Below are 24507 nucleotides of genomic sequence, written 5' to 3' on the forward strand. Positions count from 1 at the left end.
TGTGTGTGAGGGTGCGTTTCCCACCCTGACTTTCCAGCCAGGTGGGTTTTGGATGCATGGTGTTGTAGTTCACAGAGTTGGAAATGAAACGTGTATTTTTCCAACCCTTTATTGATTGCAAACACATCTTTTGCTGCCAGAATCTGCAGTGGTAACATTTTCTAACTCATTTCCAGCACAGTTGAAGGTATGGTTGATTCATCAGTCCTAGAAGTTCAGGAAACTAAGATTGTTTACATGAAATGAATGTTGATTCTTGACTAAAATCAAATCAAGCTTTGAAGTACTGCCCAATAAGAGGGAAGAAAGTCTTAATACATGTGCTTTAGACAAAAATGTGTATATTATTTTGATTTTTTGTTTAACCGATATAACCGGAACCTCTTTTTAGAGGTTTTAAATAAAAGCCTGCTCTTCACCCAAGCCATGATAGTGAGGTGCCAACATGTGTGAGGACAAGGGGGGCTTCGTTTACATCGCTGTCCTCACAGGTCATAATGAAGGGGTACATCTTCTCTTGGAAGACTTGCCCGGTGAAGGAGTACATATGAGACCTGTTCTCTGGGTTGTAGAAAGCAACTTCACCCCCTTTGTAGTCCAGATACACACCTATCTTATTGGGCTTTTCCCTCATAGGGATGGTGACTGGGCTACCAGCCAGTGCTCTGAAGTCGCCGTTTCTGGTCAATATTATGGTCCAGAATCCCTTGCTGGGCTTCGGCACAATTCTTCCTTTCCTGCCTGCTGACCCTGCAGCCACTCCTATGCTGTAGCAAGCCTTCCCCTCCACTTTCACTTCCCAGTAGTGTCTCCCTGAGGCGAAGCCATCCTTCGCCATGATGGCCAGGGACGTGTCGAACCTCTCGGGGTTGTCTGGGACGTTGCGCGTGTTCACCACTGCGACCTCCCTCCCATCCCGAGACAGCGACAGCTTGGGGTGTGCTGTGTTACCGTCCATAGTCACAACAGCTGGCAGAGTGGGGGCAGAGTGAGTGAGTCAGATGATGATGTTGCCCCTTGTGTTTCTGTGGTGTTTTTACTTTTCCTGTTACTGGTGCTGTACAGAGTGGGCATGCTATGCAGGGCCATTGCTTAAAATGACGGAATAGTACGGTATAGTACCAAGAAACATCAGTCATGCACTTTAAACGGCCTTGAATAGGGCCGCAATGAGGTAGAGTGCCTCTGTGCTGAGGACAGGCGTTTCGGTGAACTGGATTTTGGCAAGATGTGGTGTTCTCAAATCCAAACACTTCTGTCTATGACGATGGGGTCTCTACATTGAAATGCACCGAGGCTATTGCCAAACAGCACAAGGCCAGTGGACAAGGGGCTTTTGAGAAACGGGCGGGGGAAAAACGCAGGCGTCCCCAGCGGTGCCGAGCAGCGATGAGAACACCTGTGCAACCGTCCCTGTGCACAGCGGTACGACGCTCCCTGGAACTCACCTGCTCTGATCTTGGTGTCCTCCTCCTCCTCCTTTTTCCCCTGCAGCTCTGAGGTATACAGAAAAACCATGTCATTGATTGGGCACGTCCTTTTCACACATACCCACGGGCCAATGGCAAGCTAAGACGGCCACATCTCACCGTTGTATCTCCTTTGCAACCTGGAGTAGTCGTCCTCCTTGTCCCTCAGTTCTCTCTCCAGCCTGGAGTTCTCGGATTCCTTGTCCCTCAGTTCTCTCTCCAGCCTGGAGTTCTCGGATTCCTTGTCCCGCAGTTCTCTCTCCAGCCTGGAGTTCTCGGATTCCTTGTCTCTCAGTCCTCTCTCCAGTGTTGAGATATCAGAGTCTTTATCCTTCAGCTGCCTCTCGAGTCTGCTGATCTTTCCCTCCCAGGCACTAAGTTGCTTCTGCAGCTCTGAGGTGAAAACAGTGACCAAAACACTTAATTAATAATTAATATTTTGTTTTGTATCTTGAAAATAATTTTCTTTCATTGGTGTCTCGTGGGAAGAGCAGGTTCCCTGCTGCTTCTCCAGCTCTGGAGTAAAAAAACAGACCAACTCAACCAGAAGTAATCAATATCAAGAGTCAAGAGTCTTTCATTGTCATATGCACAGTGTAAACGTGTTGTTACACCATACAATGAAATTCTTACTTTGCTGGTCCTCCTTTGGCACACTACTATAAAGATTTTTTTCAGTGATGCTCAGAGCTCACAGTGTTACTCAGAGCTCACAGTGATGCTCAGAGCTCACGGTGATGCTCAGAGCTCACGGTGATGCTCAGAGCTCACGGTGATGATCAGAGCTCACAATGATGATGCTGTGCGGTGTAGAGTCTTGCTGGATTTCCTTCTACTCACCTTCCGTTTCTTCACATTTACCCTGCAGTTTCTGAAGCTCTGAGGTAGAGAATAACCAAAAAAAATTCATGAATATTTCCATTTTCACACTCAGGAAATATTTCTGCTCTCTGGGGTGAGTGGGGGAGTGCAGCTCACCGTCGTATTGGGACTGCAGTCTCGAGCAGTTCTTTGTCTTGGCCACCAATTGCTCCCGTAGCGCTGGGGCAGAACAGGTAACCAGACCAAGCTGTGAGCAACCAGAATCTCCCAGGAATATTCATATGTTTTGCTTTAGGAGAATTTCAAGGAGCCATGAATGGCAGTATGATATTACAAATCAGAGAGTTGAGCACTGAGATTCTGCCCTTCAGAGACCGTGCTCAGTGTTCAGGGACCGACGGGGTGCAATTATTTTTCCAGTTTTCTATAGCTCACCTTCCAGTCTGGAGTTCTCTGCATCTCTGTCTGCTAGTTCTCCTTGTAGTTTGGAGACCTCTGCGAACTTGCTGGTCAGTTGGTCGTGCAGCGCTAGAGAGAGGCAGAGAGACAGCAGGGTCACCCACTGAGCCGTTTGCTCCCACCCTCAAAAGATGAGTACCTCTGGAGACGTGCGAGTCACCGTCATATCTCTGCTGCAGGCTGGAGCACTCCTCATCCTTGTCTCTCAGCTGCCTCTGTAGCTCTGCAGCGGAAAGAGTCCAAAACCGTGTATAATCACCGTTCTATCTCCCGCGGATACGGAGCACCACGAGAATCTGCAGGTGCTCAGTTCAGCGACACTCACCTGCGATCTGCTCCTTAGCAACCATATCTGCGTTCCTCCTCTGTTGCTCCTTCACCTCATTCTGCAGGTTGATGATCTGCAGGACTGAGAGAGCAAAGACCTTACAGGGGGAGACCCTTTCTCCAGCCCAGAGAGGGGTGAGTGACGACTACAGAGGGGGTGTTTCACGTGTCTGTGTGACTCCACGGTCGGCTTTGAGCTCACTCTGTATCAGTGTGCAAATTCACACTGAGAAATGACACACTCGGAGGTGTCGTGTGGCAGGGTGTCCTGCTCTACACAGCGTGAGGGTTATGGAGATGCTGCTTCTCATTCCTAAGCAAAGATTCACTACTTTTCTCAAGAGTAAAACAGGAATGTCCCACCTGTCATTGGAAGCGATTTACAAATCGAGCACATTCCACAGGACTCCGTAAGCCCACTCACTCAGCTTAGAGTTGTCTTTGTCCTTTTCCTCCAGTTTATTGGTCTTTTCTTCCAGTTGCCTCTGCAGTTCTGTTGGACAGAGGAACAGCACTTGTTACGGGCCTGATGGGGTAAGGTCTCACATATTAGCACTGTATTAGCACCAGAAGAGTTCCCAGCAGCCTGGAAAAAGGCAGGTGCTTAATGCAGATTGCCTCAGTAAATATCCAGCTGAAAAACAGATAAGAGTAAACTGTGGTGGTTATGAATATAATATGAATAATTGGCTGCCATTGGTGGGTAGGTATCCACCCACAGGTACAACAGCAGGACTGTTAAACTAACATTACATGAATGTCCTCATAACGCAACACAGAAAAACAACAAGTAGAAATGAATTCATCTGGGAAACAATGAGGAAATATGGTGATGCTGTAAAGATTTTACTTCTAAAGGTTTTTCCTTATAATAAGCAAACTTTTTCAATCTGTATTCTTTGATGCTGGTTGAGTTCACACACAGACCCTTGGCACATTACATTTCAGAGCACAGCTGATAACTTTCACTGCATACTGTACTCACTGAGGTTGTAATGCAGTTTTGTAATTGAACACATTATTGCGTTAGGAGATGAGTCAAAGTGAGCCAACACTAATATCATCTATCTGCGCTACAGCTTTACCATTGGACTAGGCTGGGTGGCTCTGCACTGATTGGTATACCACCCTTGAAATTTAGCCATGAGCAGTAGCCTGCAGTATTACAAGGAGTAAAATATATCAAACTGGTGAGCAAATAATTTTATATTTACTGGCTCAAGGAGCATCCTGATATGCTAGTCCACCAAACCTTCCATGCGGATTTCATTTTGCAGCTAGCACCTATAATACATTTTTTGTGGGTTTTAGCCTACTCTGCTTCAACCATGAAATTTTACAGTTGCTGTGCTAGCTGCGTACCCGCTCTTACATACAGAGAAAAGGCAGGCATATTGACATACTGTATTTTCATTCTTTTAACATGTCTATTCTACTCCTTCCTGTTGTGTTCACTGAAATGTGTCAGCGTGTGAGGTGTGTTTAAACTCCTGATGAATGTGTGAACGCATAGGTAAGTCTGGAGGCACTCACCAACGATCTGCCCCTTGGTGACTGGGTCTGCAGCCTTCTTCTGCAGCTCTCGGACCTGACTCTGCAGGGCGATTATCTGCAGAACTGGCAGCACCAGAGGAAGCAGAGGCTGCTGAGTAAAACACACTCAACACACCTGTTTCACCTTCAGTGCTACAGTTATTAATATGAAATCTTCTGCTCAAAGGCACTGCAAATGCAGAGCGGTCTGAGGTCACATCTCGCCCCACGCCCGCCGCCCTGGGGTCACATCTCGCCTCACGACCGCGGCCCTGAGGTCACATCTCGCCCCACGACCGCGGCCTGGCACACTCACCCAGTTTGGAGTTGTCGTTGGCCTTTTCTTGCAGTTGGCCGATCTTGTCTTGCAGTTCGTTCTGCAGCTCTGTGAGACACAGATGTTTTAAGATGTACAGGATCCAGGGAAGGGTTAACTTTTCCAATAGGGCACATGATGCCACTCTACAGTGTATCACAGCAAAATTCTTTTTACCTCATTGCAGAGGCTTCACATCTCACTGCCTTTCTAAGCCCTTTGAGTAAACAGAGGGAGTGTTGTGTAGTAGTAAGAATCAGGGCTTGTAACCAAAAGGTTGCTGGTTCAAACCCCCACTGATCCACTGCTGTTGTGCCCTTGGACAAGGTAATTAACCCCCAATTACCTTTGCAAAGCATCCTGCTGTATAAATGGATAAAAACTGTAACCTGTGCATCTTGCTCTGGATGAGAGGGTTTTGCTAAATGACAGTCATGTAAGGTAATCCAAAAAGTGCTGCATGAAACACTCGATTTGTATTGTGTTATTTTTCCTGGTATGTATGTCTACTACATACTTTACCTGAAAACCAGACAGGTTTCCTTACTCCTACTGAAAAAGCAAGTGTGCTTGAAAATCACTGTAAATATATAGCAGCGATGAAGGGAACTTTTCCAGCACTCACCAGTGATTTCGGCTGTGGACGTCTGGTTCATTTGCTCTCTGTGTTGCTCCCACAATTCATTCTGCAGTTCATTAATCTTTAAAACTGGAAAAACCAAAAAGAGAGGCAGAGCAGTGAATTCTATGAAGACACACTGAGTACTCACTCCCTCTGAAAGCTCACTAATCACAACCGCATTTGCAGCACAGAAATAACACAGCAGGGTCTGAAACTGCTGTTATATTAAAATAAAATAAATAACTGTAACGTGCCATGCACCATTTTACCTAATTTTTACATCATTCATTTGCCACCACCATTTAGGCCTGTTCAGAAAGGATTTCATCTTGGTGTGGTGCTCTGTGTGCCCTCTAGTGGCTGGTCTGGGAAACCGCGTCGTTGTGGGCAGAGGGCAGAGCGTCAGTTGAGAGTGATACCTGCAGCTCGGTGCAGTCACAGCACTCACTCAGTTTAGCGTTATACGCGTTCTTATCCTCCAGCTGTTTGTTCCTCATCTTCAGCTGTTTCTCCTTCTCCTCCAGCTGCCGCTTCAGGTCTGGCAGATAAACAGATATCTGTACTGATGCCAGTTCATATTTCCCACATGGAAAAGAAGCTACTCTTTGTGAGAATGTAGGACTTCAAATACATTGAAAAGTGTATGAACATACTTTAAATATGTATTTTACCTGGATATAATCAGTTTCCATTATTTTTTATTTTTTATGTTATTGTTGGAGACAGAACACAGAAATGGCTAATATCATTTATCACCTAAAAAGTGAAACCACATCGCTGCCAATTCCATTTCTCAGGCGAGTCCTTCCAGAATTACAGAAGTACAGACCAGGTCCATTCATTCAGTTTTATTCAATAATTAACAATCAATCTGGTATAACAATGACGTTGACAGTCAGTATTATTATAGTGTCTTTGATAGAAAGATCCAGAAAAACAGAAGAGTACCCTGCACAGTGGAGAGAAAAGGCCAGAAAAAAGCAGCGTGAAATACAGCAGTGGTAGAAAGAAAGACAACACAAAAGCCTGCGTAAACGCTCAAAGGTCAGGGCTGCCCTGTGGCCACGTGGCACTCACCAGCGATCTGTCCTGGTGTGCCCTGACTGGACGCCCTCTCGAGCTCCCGCACCTTCGACTCCAGGGTGGATATCCGCAGAACTGAGGGCAGCAGAGCAAGCACTGACTGCTGGGTAACGACCACTGAACAGCCTCAACACACTGACTGCTGGGTAACGACCACTGAACAGCCTCAACGCACATCAGAAGAATCTGAAGAAAGATTCTAGATCTGTCTGTTCTTGTTGGGGAACATTGTTTTGTGATAATGTTGGCTTGTGACCTCGGTTTTGCAGTATTACAGTATTGAGCCACTTGGCAGATTTGCACTCCTACTGCCTTCCACCCGTTAACACAGGAGGGCGTTCACCGCCACACTTACACCGGTCGAAGTTCTCATTGGTTTTCGCCTCCAGTTCATTGATCTTGCTCTGAACCTCATCCTCCAGCTGCCTCGCTCTGGCCTGCAGGGCGGCGATCTGCTGAGCTGGGAGGGGCAGAGGGAGAGAGCTGTGACTGCCGGCCGAGACGCGCTGAGCAGAGTCAGCACAGCGGGGAGGGAGACGCGGCCATCGCCCCTCTGAGGGGAACGCCCCCCTCCCACTCACCCAGATCCGAGTTCTCTTTGTCTCTGTCCTTCAGCCGTCTGCTCTCCTCCTCCAGCCGGCGCTGCAGGTCTGTAACACAGACAGGGGTTGTTACATTATTACATTACATTACATTACATTACACTACACTACAGGTGTCACCTGTGCAGAGCGCAGCACACCATTCACCCAAACACAGAGCCACTGTGTTATAACGGGCAGAGCCGCGGGGACGTGTGCCATTTTTCACATCATCCAGCATAACGACAACCACAAACAACCACCCCGATTCCACAGCTGTACCTCCAACGCTAACCCTGCTCTCCTCCCCAGATCCACCGCAAACGTTTTACTGAAACACACACAGTGTGTCAGTGTGCATGTGTGTAGTTGTTGCATTGCACTTGCAGGCAGTTAGCATTGACTTTTCCTGAACAGCAGCCTCCTCTCTCTGGCCAATCAGGGCAATCAGAGACCAGAGATTCCACACTGCGTTACCACTCCTCCCAGCACAGGTCTTCCATTGCCTTGGCCTTACGTGCTGGGTCCAGCAGTTTCAGTAGTTTGCCTTACGTTGGAGACACCATTGTGTGAACTAAATTGACTTCACTTTATTCATGTCAATTTAAACATCTCACATTTATCTCATACACCAGTGAAAGGTTGTCATGTATCATTTATTTTGTATTTTTTAAGAATTTGATTGGACAACAGTTTTTTCTTGAAAATGGAAAGCTGTGGACTTTTACTTGTTGTTGCCATGGTGCTCAGGTTCACTGATTTCAATGCGAGATGCGCAGCAAGAGGCCACAGAATGTTAAGAAAGGCGTGACTGGTGCAGAATTAGTGATGAGATATCACAGTGAATATCGGGTTCAGGTGGAGGATCCTCAGTCAGTCTGAGGATGTGCGATAACAATAAAAACAATCCAGGACTCGATCCAGGTTTGCCACACTCTGGATCAGCCGTGACCCTGACCCTCGGATACGAAAGCAGCTCTAGACAGCGAGCTGGAAGACATCAGAGAGACACTCACCTGCGATCTGCTCTTTTGTCGGTTGCTCTGCGTTCCTCCTCTGTTGCTCCTTCACCTCATTCTGCAGGTTGATGATCTGCAGGACTGAGAGAGCAAAGACCTTACAGGGGGAGACCCTTTCTCCAGCCCAGAGAGGGGTGAGTGACGACTACAGAGGGGGTGTTTCACGTGTCTGTGTGACTCCACGGTCGGCTTTGAGCTCACTCTGTATGAGTGTGCAAATTCACACTGAGAAATGACACACTCGGAGGTGTCGTGTGGCAGGGTGTCCTGCTCTACACAGCGTGAGGGTTATAGAGATGCTGCTTCTCATTCCTTAGCAAAGATTCACTACTTTTCTCCAGAGTAAAACAGGAATGTCCCACCTGTCATTGGAAGCGATTTACAAATCGAGCACATTCCACAGGACTCCGTAAGCCCACTCACTCAGCTTAGAGTTGTCTTTGTCCTTTTCCTCCAGTTTATTGGTCTTTTCTTCCAGTTGCCTCTGCAGTTCTGTTGGACAGAGGAACAGCACTTGTTACGGGCCTGATGGGGTGAGGTCTCACTTACAGTTGTCTACTGCACTGACAAAAGAAGCTGCCACAATAGCTTTCTTAACCAGGCAGGGTTGTCACCTGGAGGAAAATTATAACTGCACATGTAGCAATTAACTTTTGCGAAAAAAAATTAGAGGAAATTGACACTTTTTAACCCAAGGATGAAAGGGGTTCTGGTGGACGATGTGGATAAAGTTTATCTAAAGCTTCACCAAAATCCATAAGTATTTAGCCGAGACAGAGACTGGGAAAAGCAGTAAGATGACAGTGTGAAGGCGGAAAAGGGCAGAGGAAACGGAAAATACGAGGGATGAGAGGGGGCAGAATCGCCAATCCTGTGAAGCATGCTGGGAGTTGGTGTGGCAGGTACAGTAACTGAGCAGGATAGAGGATTGAGCTCCTTCTGGTTTTGTCTGAGTAGAACCTTGAAAAACAGCTGTGTGTAGCTGGCAAGCCATTTCCCAAGCAGCATTGCTGCTCTCTCCCGTCAGTATGCTGCACGCTGGCACAGAACATCGCGAATAGATCAGTCTCTGCGTTTTCTCTGAGTTCTTCTCTGATGACAGCATATCAAGCATTCTGTTCTGCCTCCTGAATAGTTTCACGTTTTGAAGCGTATTTAAAATCACGGTGAAAAGGTGAAAGTGTGCACAAACATGGTGACCGGAGTGTGGCACTCACCAACGATCTGCGCTTTGGTGACCGGGTCTGCAGCCTTCTTCTGCAGCTCTCTGACCTGACTCTGCAGGGCGATTATCTGCAGAACTGGCAGCACCAGAGGAAGCAGAGGCTGCTGGGTAAAACACACTCAACACACCTGTTTCACCTTCAGTGCTGCCTTCCTTACCATTTCACTGAGTTACACTCACTGGATATTAATATCACTACACTGTCCTGCTACTGTAATATCACTACACTGTCCTGCTACTGTAATATTACTGCTCTGTCCTGCTACTGTAATATTACTGCACTGTCCTGCTACTGTAATATTACTGCACTGTCCTGTTACTGTAATATTACTGCTCTGTCCTGTTACTGTAATATTACTGCACTGTCCTGTTACTGTAATATTACTGCTCTGTCATGCTACTGTAATATTACTGCTCTGTCCTGCTACTGTAATATTACTGCACTGTCCTGTTACTGTAATATTACTGCTCTGTCCTGTAATATTACTGCACTGTCCTGTTACTGTAATATTACTGCTCTGTCATGCTACTGTAATATTACTGCTCTGTCCTGTTACTGTAATATTACTGCACTGTCCTGCTACTGTAATATTACTGCTCTGTCATGCTACTGTAATTTTACTGCTCTGTCATGCTACTGTAATTTTACTGCTCTGTCATGCTACTGTAATATTACTGCACTCTGTTACTGTAATATTACTGCACTGTCATGCTACTGTAATATTACTGCTCTGTCCTGTTACTGTAATATTACTGCTCTGTCATGCTACTGTAATATTACTGCTCTGTCCTGTTACTGTAATATTACTGCACTGTCCTGCTACTGTAATATTACTGCTCTGTCATGCTACTGTAATTTTACTGCTCTGTCATGCTACTGTAATTTTACTGCTCTGTCATGCTACTGTAATATTACTGCACTCTGTTACTGTAATATTACTGCACTGTCATGCTACTGTAATATTACTGCTCTGTCCTGTTACTGTAATATTACTGCACTGTCCTGTTACTGTAATATTACTGCACCCTGCTACTGTAATATTACTGCACTGTCCTGTTACTGTAATATTACTGCACTGTCCTGTTACTGTAATATTACTGCACTGTCCTGTTACTGTAATATTATTGCACTGTCCTGTTACTGTAATATTACTGCACTGTCCTGCTACTGTAATATTACTGCACCCTGTTACTGTAATATTACTGCACTGTCCTGTTACTGTAATATTACTGCACTGTCCTGTTACTGTAATATTATTGCACTGTCCTGCTACTGTAATATTACTGCACTGTCCTGTTACTGTAATATTACTGCACTGTCCTGTTACTGTAATATTACTGCTCTGTCATGCTACTGTAATATTACTGCACTGTCCTGTTACTGTAATATTACTGCACCCTGTTACTGTAATATTACTGCACTGTCCTGTTACTGTAATATTACTGCACTGTCCTGTTACTGTAATATTACTGCATCCTGTTACTGTAATATTAATGCACCCTGTTACTGTAATATTAATGCACCCTGTTACTGTAATATTAATGCACCCTGTTACTGTAATGTTACTGCATTGTCCTGTTCTGTACTTTTCATGTCAGTGATTCATACTGAGAGATTCAGACTCAGATATTGAGATCATAAAAGAGACACTGACGGGCTGACAGTATCCTCACATCCCACTTCGTGGAGTGGGGAAAGTCAGTTTGCTGATAGACAGGCAGGAGCCCGAGGGAGAGTTCTCTGCTGAAGCGCTCTCCCTCCGCACGCTAAACAGCGTACGAGTGAACACGAGCAGACCTGCTCTGGGGTTCCAGGCTCCTGGCAGTCGGGGCTGTGAGGAGTTACGGCTGATTTACCAGGCTATGCACACTTCCCAAGTTTAAATCCAACCGCTCTTCACACACTGACACGAGCGAGGCTGCTTTAAATATGCCAGTACAGCAGGTCATGGGCAGAGTGCACTTCCCTTTAATTTATACTGAGTGTTTACCTGTCTGGGTAATTCATGGGAATCGCCTGGTCAAGGACAGAGCGATAAGGGGGGCCGGCTGAGGTCAGACCCGCCCCACACCGCCGCCTGGCGCACTCACCCAGCTTGGAGTTGTCATTGTTCTGTTCCTGCAGTTTGTTGATTGTGTCCTGGAGCTCCTTCTGCAGCTCTGGAAAACACAGACGCTTTCATCTGCAGAGGATGCAGACTGAATTCACACCTTCTCATTGCCTGACGGTAAGCCATTAGCCCAAATTGAGACCATGTGTCCTGACCCTGTTTCTAAAACCTTTTCAGACTCATTGTTCCAAAATCTCTGTGTGTGTGTGTGTGTGTGTGTGTGTGTGTGTGTGTGTGTGTGTGTGTGTGTGTTCTGTTCCAGGATGTGCGTCTCTCCCGCACAGCACCCAAAGTCCAGATCCTTTTCCTAAATCCTACTGATTATATGAACTGCAAGCGTGTGCATGTGTTTCCTCAGTGTCAGCCCAGAGTGGGTACAGGTAAGGGAAGGTTTACCGTCTCTCACCTGCGACTTGGGCTGGGTCCGACTGGTTCTGCTGAAGGCTCCATATCTCATTCTCCAGTTCATTAATCTTTAAAACTGGAAAATCCAAAAAGAGAGGCAGAGCAGTGAATTCTATGAAGACACACGGAGTACTCACTCCCTCTGAAAGCTCACTAATCACAACCGCATTTGCAGCACAGAAATAACACAGCAGGGTCTGAAACTGCTGTTATATTAAAATAAAATAAATAACTGTAACGTGCCATGCACCATTTTACCTAATTTTTACATCATTCATTTGCCACCATCATTTAGGCCTGTTTGGAAAGGATTTCATCTTGGTGTGGTGCTCTGTGTGCCCTCTAGTGGCTGGTCTGGGAAACCGCGTCGTTGTGGGCAGAGGGCAGAGCGTCAGTTGAGAGTGATACCTGCAGCTCGGTGCAGTCACAGCACTCACTCAGTTTAGCGTTGTACGCGTTCTTATCCTCCAGCTGTTTGTTCCTCATCTTCAGCTGTTTCTCCTTCTCCTCCAGCTGCCGCTTCAGGTCTGGCAGATAAACAGATATCTGTACTGAGGAGCTTGAGCTAGTCAGTTTCCATCATTTTTTCAGTTTTGTGTTACAGGAGGTCAAATACAGCAATGAGCTGATATCCACTTGTGAAACCACATGACTGTTCCATTTCCTTGGAGGAATCTTTCCCATGTCGCAGGTACACAAAAACAATCTGATCTGATCACGACACTCACCTGCGCGCTCACTCACCTGTGATCTCACTCACCTGCCAGCTCACGCACCTGTGATCTCACTCCCCTGTGATCTCACTCACCTGCCAGCTCACGCACCTGTGATCTCACTCCCCTGTGATCTGACTCCCCTGTGATCTCACTCACCTGCCAGCTCACGCACCTGTGATCTCACTCCCCTGTGATCTCACTCACCTGCACTTAGCTGTGATCTCACTCACCTGCCAGCTCATGCACCTGTGATCTCACTCCCCTGTGATCTCACTCACCTGCCAGCTCACGCCCCTGTGATCTCACTCCCCTGTGATCTCACTCACCTGTGGTTTCTGCCTCTGTCGCCTGGGCCACTTCAGTCTTCAGCCCCCTGAGCTCACCCTGCAGGGCAGTGATCTGGAGGACTGAGCAGAGGAAGCAGAGGCTTCTGGGTAAAACACACAGACACTCTTCCTGTGGACCTGACAGTGAGATCTGAGATCGCTGCGGCCTGTGGTTTCACAGAGGGGCACCTACATTAACAGCGCCCCTCAGGTTATTTTAGACAGTTTAGGGCCCCCCCCTTTGTAGTAAGTGGCCTGGTTTCAGCAGTACACAGGGAAAGTACACAGGGCATTGCAGTATTTAGCCACCTGGCGGGTAACCCTTCCTGCAAACCTTGCAACCATTAACACAGCTGAGTGACATCAGCGCAGCAGTAACGGGCTGATTGGACAGGCTGAGTGACATCAGCGCAGCAGTAACTGGCTGATTGGACAGGCTGAGTGACATCAGCGCAGCAGTAACGGGCTGATTGGACAGGCTGAGTGACATGCAGTAAGCACGTGGCCCCTGTCCCACCAGCGAGCTCCACTCACCCAGTTTGGAGTTGTCCTGAGTCTGCACCTCCAGCTTGTTGATCTTGTCCTGAAGCTGGCCCTGCAGCTCTGTGAGGCAGACGGATATCAGCCTGTCATTCGCTAAAAACACACACTGTCCGGGTTACCCCGGCAACCACACCCCAGCCCCCAGCTGTGACCCTTGCCCTCCCGGTTACCCCGTTACCGAAGTGGAAGGGGGTGGGAGAGAAACCCGAAAGCATCCCGACGCTCACCTGTGATCTGCGCCTTCACCGCGCCGTCCCGGCTGCTCTCCACCTCCTTCAGCTTCTTCTGCAGAGCGGCAATCTGCCGAGCTGGGAGGGGCAGAGGGAGAGAGCTGTGACTGCCGGCCGAGACGCGCTGAGCAGAGTCAGCACAGCGGGGAGGGAGACGCGGCCATCGCCCCTCTGAGGGGAACGCCCCCCTCCCACTCACCCAGATCGGCGTTTGTTGCATACACCTCCTCCAGCTCTTTCTCTTTCTCCTCCAGGTCCTGGACTTTTGTAAAAGAAAAATCAAATCCAGATCAGTATTCGGTTTCAGTAACTCAGTCAGCCTTGGCTGAGCTCAGGTGGAGTTCACACCAGCAAACAATAGTCCACTAAGAGCGGGACTTTGAAACATTGTGCTTCACAGCTTTGACTTCACTGAGTCCAAGACAGAGAAGCACACACTTACCGAGACAGCGTTCCTTAATTACCGTCTGAATTGGAAACAAAAACAAACGGCAAACTTTAATAGAAAGCATTTGTACCAAAAAGCCTCTGGTGGCCATCTGAACATGCAGTTTGAACTTCTAACAATATCCACAGTATTCCTCATGAATTCAGCTGAGTGCAAGCCTCTGAGGCCCAGCTCACAATCTACAAAACAGTCTGCAAATAAAATATAAACTATACTGATGTGTCCGGCCTTTTGGAGGACTGGCGTGGCTTGAAAACATATTAAAAACCGCTGATCTGAGAGCTGTGAGCTCGGCTTTTTGCTGATGGCATCACAGGCTCCACAGCGGCCCTGTTATGAGCTCCTTTGGTTCTGGGGCCCTGTGACCCTGCCTCCCACAGCCAGAGCCTGAGCGTGACATTCATTCACAACCAAGGCAGAGGGAGGGAAGAGCCAACGGTGCTCACCTCAGTGCGCAGCGGCACGTGCACTGTGTGTGACCCGGGGACTAGAAGCACCTGCAGGGGGCGTTGGAGAGAAGATACTCGGTTAATTTCGTCTGAATTCGTATCTCCGGCAATTAACTCTTCCAACAGGAGCATTTGTCTTGAGTGGTATGAGGTTTCCTGAAAACATTTCCCCACTAAATGTTGTTATGAACTATTACTGAATACAGATTATATTGTCAACACAGCAAACGACGCTGTCTTCAGTTATAAAATATAACGTGTACGCTGCTTATAAGAAACAGGCATACTAATACGAGAATGTAGCGCACATGCGGTAGTATAGGCTATACTATTTATGTACTGTAGTGATCAAAAACTATCACAGTATCATTCCTACTCTAATGCCGTTGCTATATTGATACTCCTCTTGTAAGAATTAAGCAATCTTCTTACAAAAATCAGCCTGGACTAACCACATATAGTATTGAGCTTGATGAAACGCAATAGTGGACAATGAATGAAAAAATAGCCAGCATGTGAATATGGTGCATCTCATGTCACTGAATGAGAATCCGTCCCACTCCCTGCGTTTTACCCGGGGGTCAGTGTAACGGCTGTCTGCGCCCCGCAGAGCACCCCGGCGAGGCTTACCGTCACGTTGTATCCGCCTGGTACTTCTACCGTAGAATCCGCTCGCTTTCCTCGGGTGAAAGCTGAGGGAGTCTCTTTGCTGTCAGAAAAGACTGGAAGCCCAGCAAACAGATCATTTTCAATGAACATTTAACAGCCACTACTGCTGTTTCTACTACTATCACTGCCGCTGACAGGCCTCGTAACATTAAATGTCGACGGCCAAATAAAACACACTTCAATCGATCATCTGTCGTGCATTAGTGATCAAGATCTCTTTGTCAAATCAAGGCACCACGCTAAATTATTTAATTGATGACGTCAGGATTTTCCCGCACCGAGCGTAAACATGTTCCTGAAGTGCACCAGTGTGCTTTATGACGCCCAGTCTGCAAATACAAATTTACAAACTCTGTCTCTGTCGTGAGCTGATCTGTCACTCTGTTAATATTAGCGGCTGTTTGTTAGTTTAAATCAGATCACTCGTTTTCCCACGGCGAACGGGTGATAAGCAAGAGACTCGACCAGACTACAAGCGCATTTTTCTTACGGTGTCTGCCCCGCGCGCTCTGAAACGCGCTGCACAGCAGGAAAACCAGGAGAGGCTGGGAGATTCTGCCCATCGCAGCTGCACACCTGACCCAAACACAACTCCATCCTGCCCTCCGAGCAGCTTAAAAAGACCTCTCCTCTTAACCATTAACTCACGATCCAAGTCGTGTAGTTAATGATCAGACATTCGGTAATCGTCGCTGTTCATAGTGTTGGTAGTCTTTTGTTGTAGTAATAATGGTCATAATGCGCTTTACTCGGGCGAAGTGACCACACTATTTCAGTATCCCGTACAGAGATCCCGAGTGGCTCACTCTGTGAGGCGGAACTACAATGACCGGGGGCCCACCGGGGTAGGGGGTCAAACTGTCTTTGGTCAGGGATAGGGCACCCTGAGGGATCGGACACTGCACTGTGGTGAACCATGGGACTTGTAGTGCGAGAAATAAAGGCGCAGTGACAGCGATATGAGTCAAATGTACAACTGGCCGACTGTAAGATTTTAAACAAGACTGCGTAAAGTGAATTTTGATAAAGAAGTCCAGTAGGCCTATACATACTCATATGAGTGACAGTGATTATAGTTGGTTGTACTTACATTTTTTTCCCTGTATTTAACTTTTCTTAATGTTACAATTCAGCTACGAAAGGAAATGGCCACCAGGGTCAATAACTGTATTCAAACAGAACTGGTAGTACTATTAAGCAGAGCAGATATTTATGCATATAATTATTTTTAATGTTACTGTAGTAGATTTCTATAATACTCCTGTAGAATTCGCTTATCGCTTATGGTAGTCGTAAGTGCTTCAATTGTTCATGATGAAACTGTTTGCATTTATGCTCGCTACATTATAATGCCATTAGTTCATAAACTTGAAGATCCGTTCTGTCAGTGGAGAGTCCGTCACTCTCTGTTCTTAGACAGCGGGGTCACGGATATTCGCATTAGGAGAGAGGGCGGTAAATGGCCCGGCGGGACAGCCCGCGTACGAGCGGATGAGGCATTAACAGAGGATGCGCCGTCTTGCCCACTGGCACCGTGACCGCACACACACGCTCCCGGTTACGGGAAAGCCGGAAAACACTGGCATGCCACTGTTTAAACAGTGTGTGTGAGAGGCGTTCACCCCACGACCAAGCCACGACCTTACAGCAGCGTTATGAAAAGTAGCCACAAACAAAATGAATTGTGCAAACTAGCAATGTAAACAGTGTCGAATCTGGCAGTATTGCCGTCGGCTGTTTCAGGGTCTCTCTTTTGATCTGTTCCCCGGCCTGCGGTTGCAGGTCCTGCTCATTCGCGGTGACGGTGTAACGGTTAGGAACATAGAACCCACGAGAACGTGCCACAACAAGTAGGCCTATAAATAATCACGCATTCAGCTCACGTTTCGCGAAATGTTCCTCCAAGAAATAATGCTGATAAGGAAAAAAAAACATATAATATGATTGAAAACATTTTCTTTTTCTTTTCTTTCCTTTCTTCAAATATCAAACCCCTATCCGTGACAATATTCATGATGTAGTCTGCCACTGGTCTGAGCGCCACATCGCTTTTATAAAATGAGTCCATAATTGGCTGAACTCTACTAGGCTGTCTACATACAGTAAGAGGGACCGAAATGACCTTATGGTCTCTTTCCTGAATGATCTCAGCGGTGCTCCTGGATTCGCAAGATAGCTGATAGATGCAAGAGCAAGTTAATAAACCGGAGTTTGAGATCTTTGCTTATTTCATATACTGTTAATGTTACACCACCTACAGAACATCTTCTCGAAATAGGTGTTAAACGTTTCCAGCTTAGCTCTGAATGATGTGCATGGATCAGTTACAATATTTATGACCGTCAGGGATCATCATTGTGAGTCAGTGATACATCGGTGAGCGTTGCCACAGGTGAAACACAAACTAACCAAATTAACCCGGACTATTGGACAGAGCAAGCAAAGCGAATAAAATTACCACTGACATTTAAAAAAAAGAAGAATTATATTCTAGCCAGTAATTATCTAACTCACCTGTTAATTTGATATCGATTTGTGCTCTCAGGGCCACGAAAATACAAAATTACGATATTTCGCCTCATGCCTATTGAAAAAAAAATGTATCTGACTTATCACAGAGGTAATTCAGAGATTTTGTACTTGTTCTTCTGCCTCTCAGGTTGGGATCGGGGGTCAGAGAAGGATCGTCAGCCACATGACCGATTCCCGCCACCACCTTCTGTTCCTATATAACTTTACCTGTTTTGCCCTCAGATGAATCCCCTAAATGTAGAAATACAGTTGCCCCCATCCCCCCGCCCCCCTTTTCTGCCTGACATTGATGTGGATATCGCCAAGGTTAATGAGAGGAAGTGAAACATTAACAAAAAAAGATTACAGTGTATAAATGTGGTCCGATATCATGATTTGCCATAATTATAATCCGGGCTGCGCCCACACACTCTCTGGGCCAAAGCACACAGCTGCTGTTTGTCCGCAGGCTACGCAGGTCACCAAAGCAAGGTCGTGTGATTGCACATTGCCCATGCAGTTCCAGGATTCAACACTCAGAGCACAAGATCAGCGATGTTTACCTCATTTAGACGCTGTATGGAGTAAACATTTGAAATACAGTGTCTCGAAAGGGTTCTTTTTAACGACTTTGGGTTGTACTAAAAAATAAAGCGTTCAGGCGTACTGGCAACCGTTCGTAAACTGAAATGAATAAGGAGATTCTGGCCTTCACGAAGTCAACAACAATCTCACATTTAATAGAAAATTAATCATTTAGCTTATATTTTATGAATGTTAAATATTGTATTGGAATAGTGATTTTAGATGTTTTGTTTCCAAAAATAATGAAATGTATTAGAATATTATGCCAAAAGTGTCCATAAATATTTTATTTCATTTGCAGTTTTATAATAGTTTCCCACTCATCTCCACCAGATGGCGCACACTCCCTGTTGGGACACATCTCTGATAATATGAGGAACTCGTCTGTATTGATGTATTTTTCAGCATGTGCGTGTAAAGTAGTTTGTATGTGGTAACTATTATTGTGCCCATGCAGAAACCTACAATAATAGTACATGTAAATTAAACCTGTAGTGGTTTCAGTATGCACGCCGCAGGGTAGCATAGTGGTAAGGAGCAGAGCTTTGTAACCAAAGGGCTGCTGGTTCAACTCCCTGCTGGGGCACTGCTGCTGAACCCTAGGGCAAGCTGTTTAACCCAGAATTGTCTCAGTAAAGTCCAGTTGTGTAAAGAGATAACATGTAAAAAAAAGAGCATCTGGTAAATGGGGAAAAAAAAAAAAAAAAAAAAAAAAAAAACTTTCAAGGAATCTGACAAAAACAAAATTTCCTAACCACAACATGAAGGGGAAGAAAAGAAAATATTTGGAACTGGAACTCCATTGGAGGAATGCCACACCTCTCTTCCATTATAAATTCCATTGCTTGGTGTTCTGTTGATGGTGCCAAATGCTGTCTCAGACACTGCCGCACTCTCTCCCGTAAGGGTCTCCTGGGGTTGAGTTCTGGACACTGAGACAGCATGTGGTTTACATCGTTTTCACGCTAATCAAAGCGTTCAGTGAACTCGTGCCCTGTGAATGGAGGCACTGCCATCCTGGAAGAGACCACGCCCATCAGGACAGAAATGCTTCACCACAGGATGAACGTGATCACTCAGAATGGCTGCATTTTTTGGCGTTCACCTTGCATTCTAAGAGGTTGAGTGCACCTAAAGCACCTAAATCATGTCAGGAAAACGCACACCAAAATAGCCACCAGAGCCCATCACCATGGGAAATAAGCACTCAGGCCTGTAGGTTTCTTTCGGCATGCACCACACAGGCACTCGTCCGCCTGTTGAGAAGAGGCTGCCGACTCATCTGACCGTATTACTTTTTCCCACTGCTCAGCAGACCACTGCCTGAGTTTTTTGCACCACTTTGTTTCACAAATGTGCATTTTTAGGTGTAATAAGGGACTTATGCACTGCAACCCGACTCTATGAACAGAATCACAGTCACTCTTATGCTTTGCTTGTTGAACTAAAGCACAGGCATCACATTCAAAGATTATGCACTTTTGACAGCAGTTGCTGATCTGTTAATGTTGTCTTTCCCTCAGACTTCCATGCCAGTATCACAGTAGTCATTGTTCCTTGGGAAACATCAGAAGTTTGAGCAGCGTTCGTCACTGAAGCTCCTGCCAAACATGCCCCAACAATCACCCCTCTCTCAAAGTCACTGAGATCCCATCCTCTAGCGCTAAAGTAACAGGCAACTGGGCCTGCCCAGCATTTTTATACATGACCCCAAGCATGATGGGATGCTAACTGCTTAATTAAATCCGGAGCCACACCTGTGTGGAAGCACCTGCTTTCAATATACTTTCTGTCACTAATTTACTCAAGTGGTTGCTTAATTTTGGCAGCTACCTGCAGGTTGTATGACCCTGTATCCTGACAGTGTGAGACTCGTGGCTGTCTTCCAGACGGAACTGAGCTCGGACAGTTGCTCTTGGTTTTGAAATCCTGAGGTGCTTTCCTCACAGTTCATTGAAGGTTGAATATAATTTACAACAATTTTTCCAAAAACATCATGTCAGTGGAATTCTTACCTTCTTAACTCGTCCTGTTTGTGTGCTTGCGAAAGCTACAACGTTAAATTGTTCAATTAACAAGGATGGCATTTATCGATGTAAATTACGTTAAGTGCTCATGACACATCACAGCTTTTGCGAGGTCTGTGTTCTAAACGTTATTGTTCATTGCACACAACCTAACCTGAAAGTTTATTCTCAGTAATTTAAATCGATTTAACTAAATTTAGCTAAATTTGAATTTAACATAAGAAAGCTATAATTTGAAACATTTAAGAGAAAGCTTTGGGATTACTCGCCACTTAATTATTCAAATTGCCATCCTTGTTATTGTGAGCATTTTAAGTAATTTAAATCGATAAATGCCGTCCTTGTTAATTATACAATCTCACGTCGTCGCTTTCGCAAGCACACAAACTACAATCCGCGCTGTTTCACGAGCATAATCATTTACTCTATTTGCAATTGGTGCCAATTATTCTGCGAATTATTTGTTTTATTGTTAATTCAGGAGGATAAAGGGGAACAGGCTGAAAGTAATGATAGATTTAAAGGTAGTGTTTCCGCTACCCCTGTTTCCAGCTCACCAGCCGCCACTGAATATTAATTATTACATTACACTATTGGCATTTAGCAGATGCTCTTATCCAGAGTCACTTACATAGGTTACAAGTTTTATATGTTATCCATTAACACAGCTGGGTATTTACTGTGGCAGCTGTGGATTAAATACCTGCAGTGCCCTTGCTACACTGCCACCCACACTGCCTGCAAAACAGGAAAGGTCACTGTTATATAATGTATTATATGATGTAATATTATTCACTATTTTATAATGTAATATTATTCAATATTATAACTGATTTTAGATTTTATATAGTAGTACCTTGTATTATTGTTTAGGGAGCAATTTATTTATTTTAATAAATGTATTATTTATTTAAAGTAAGTAAGGAATCACATAGAAATCCAACAGGATCATTACCATTAGATATCTCATCAACATCCCATGGGAAGAAATCACACAGAAATGCTATTGGAAAAATCTTTAGGGGACCAACAGGATTGCTTTCAAATCCCAGCAGGAGTTTCCTATAGGACTTTTCTATTGAAATCCTACAGGTCTTTTCTATTGAAATCCTATAGGATTTTTTGATTAGGGAACGCCATGGGAGACGCTCCTTTATATGAATATTCTTACAGCTATCACCTGACCTGCAGAGGTCAACAACCCTGACCTTCACAGACAGCTCTGAAACTTCACCCATGATGAAGACGCTGCTGGTTTTGTCTCTGTGTGTAACCTGTACACCGGCTGCAGCCTTACGCCATGTGCTGATAGGCTGTTGGCATTTACTGAACAGTATCTCCACAACAACATGACTCATTTGCTTCAAAACATTTTTTATTGATGTGATGAACACAAATTTAGTGATACACCAATCATCAGCCAGAAAGAACCTGCACAAGTGCTGAAGACACAAGAGCAGGTTTTCCTCCAAATGCGGAGGCCAGCAGCCCCTGTGTGGGTTTAGGCGTGCAGTGCTGGCCCTCTGCAGAGACCTCAGGGACTGAGCCCATGTGGCATTTCTTCAGGACGCTGTGGGAGGAGGCAGCAGGGATTCAGTATATTTTAATTTCACGCTCAACCCGTTCAGCTCAAACACTCTCACACTCTCACAGACTCTCACCAAACTGCTTCTGTAACCACTCATGGATTCACTCATTGATTTTGTGTGTGTGTGTGAGAGAGTGTGTGTGTGTGTTACTCTGCATGAAGAATTTTGTCTGATAGAAGAGTTATCACAGATGATAGTAACTCTATGTGTTTGCATGAATCAGCAGAAGTCATTAATAAGATGTAACATCATGGTTACAGCAATTAGATGCTGCTGCAAATCAGATCCAGGGCAGAGGTGTACTACACCCTGAGAGATGATAATCTACAGCCACATTTTAAAAATGATCACTCCACTCTGCTCCCTCAGAGAAAAGAACATTTTGAATCCTGTGGAAGGGTCTGAGGCTTCAAAATGCTTCAGAATTAAATCATTTACTGGTGATTTAGATGTGCTACTTTCATTATTTCTACTGTGTACACGTATGATCAGACTATATGTTTGCTTCTTGAACCAACTACATACAGACAGTTAAATCACCAGTTCAAACTCAGACCACTGGTCAGTAGTTTATGTCTCAAATAACAGTGAGTTAGAGCTCCTTCAAACCTATGCATTACATCCAGCTTTTCAGTTCATGGAAATACTCGCAATACTTGCATTCTTATTATTTCATAAATACCACTGGTTTATGAGAATGTTTCCGGGTGTTTCAGATTCAGGGGAACCTAAAAAACCGGGTATTACTTGCGGACAGGATGGAGGGCTGTGTGTAACACAGTCTCTGAGTCTCACCAAGTCAGCGAAGTGGTTCAGTCCCATTGACCAAGTCACCAATCCCCGGTCATATTTCTTGTTGTGTTCTATCACCGTGGCCCGGGTGGCCAGCCATATTTTCTTCCTTTCTGCCTCTTCTTCAGTTGTTGCATACGATTTTTCTAACAGGGCAAAGACAGACAGAAAAATGATCAAAGCCGTGTTTTAATTGTGGCTGTTCTCTGGTTTTGACACCAGTTAGAAAGTGTGTTAAGTGAGTCTTGTTGTGACTCTGCTGCCACATGGTGGCTTGTTTCTGCCACTGCAGGTTTTTCAAGTCACTGTAACAACATCTGTCGCTCACGGTTAGAAGAGTCACTGCTGGTGGAGACACGCCCAGCGAAGATAAACTCAGCTGTGAAGATCTTCAGCAGACACACACAAGTAGTAGCAGCAGTAGCAGTAGTAGTAGTAGTAGCAGTAACAGTAGTAGTAGCAGTAGTAGCAGTAGTAGTAGTAATAGTAAATCAGCATTTTTTCCAAAGAGTGAAAAGCGTTATTGGCAGCAATAAATGGTTAGCTTCACAACCACAGCTCGATTCACCATAAACACAGAAATATCACCTATGGATAATCCACTGTGTATGATATCTGCATGCATTTAAGGGGTACAGAAATGTTGTCCTGTGCTTGTCCTGAACTGATGACCCAGTTTTAGGTTGGTTCATCATCCGAATCATAATCCTCCTTTGTGTTACTGTATTTCGCTTGACGCAATAACGCATGAGTCACACATGAGCTGCTGCTCTAGTCTTACCAAATTTTGTCTTCCAGTCTTCAAACTCTTTGTCCATGTCCATTTCTGACAAAACAGAGACAGGTCACATTCTCATTACTAAATGGCAAACAGGTCACATAGTCACAAATAAAAGAAAGAAAGCCTCCCATTTGCAAACAGAAACACTGAGAGCAAACATCAAAACAGCAGCACCAAAATCAGCACTAAAAGAACTAAATTGTAGTGTGTGTGTGTGTGTGTGTGTGTGTGTGTGTGTGCTCAGCCTCAGTGTATAGATTTCCTCTTGCTTGTGCTTTTGAATAGCTGGAATTGTAAAATTCTGAGTAAACTACATGGATCTATTGTTAATCTGCATGTGTATTACTTAGATATGCACACACTTCCTTTATCTCAGACCCATGGCTCAGTTCTAACCAGTCAGACAGTTCAGTTATTTAAGGTTTTGTTCAGTTATTAGCATTCTTGTTTATGTAAACAGTTTGTAAGGTAACTTACAGGAAAGAGAGGACAGAATTTAGTTTTGTTTTTCTAGAAATGTGCATATGTGTGTGAGAGAGAGGGAGTGAAATAATCTTTGTGGTTCAGAGGTGCAGGAGGTGTGGTTTTGAACTGAAGCCAGGCTGTGGAGAGCAGGCTGAGCGGAGAGTGGAGTTTAATGATTACACATCTCCCACAATCCCTCACTCTGTAGCACTGCTGTATAAATATCTCCCACAATCCCTCACTCTGTAGTACTGCTGTATAAACATCTCCCACAATCCCTCACTCTGTAGTACTGCTGTATAAATATCTCCCACAATCCCTCACTCTGTAGTACTGCTGTATAAACATCTCCCACAATCCCTCACTCTGTAGTACTGCTGTATAAACATCTCCCACAATCCCTA

General features: G+C 45.2%; 1 protein-coding gene across 1 annotated transcript; it reads right to left on the minus strand.

Annotated features, from left to right (window-relative positions):
* Nucleotides 1–104: 104 nt before the first annotated feature.
* On the minus strand, nt 105–15938 carry si:ch211-14a17.10 (E3 ubiquitin-protein ligase TRIM39). The gene is made up of 21 exons (XM_036518865.1): nt 15844–15938; nt 15315–15406; nt 14682–14732; nt 14230–14254; nt 13987–14049; nt 13785–13865; nt 13549–13617; nt 13015–13095; nt 12410–12499; nt 11974–12048; nt 11548–11616; nt 4611–4694; nt 3502–3570; nt 3076–3159; nt 2911–2973; nt 2727–2819; nt 2448–2510; nt 2310–2348; nt 1590–1862; nt 1449–1496; nt 105–969 (listed from the first exon to the last, which is right to left on the minus strand). The coding sequence occupies exons 1-21, from the start codon at nt 15914–15916 to the stop codon at nt 416–418; spliced, it is 2139 nt and encodes a 712-aa protein (XP_036374758.1). The 5' UTR covers nt 15917–15938; the 3' UTR covers nt 105–415.
* Nucleotides 15939–24507: the final 8569 nt, after the last annotated feature.

This window comes from Megalops cyprinoides, chromosome 24 (assembly GCF_013368585.1).
Source record: "Megalops cyprinoides isolate fMegCyp1 chromosome 24, fMegCyp1.pri, whole genome shotgun sequence".
Lineage (NCBI taxonomy): Eukaryota > Metazoa > Chordata > Actinopteri > Elopiformes > Megalopidae > Megalops > Megalops cyprinoides.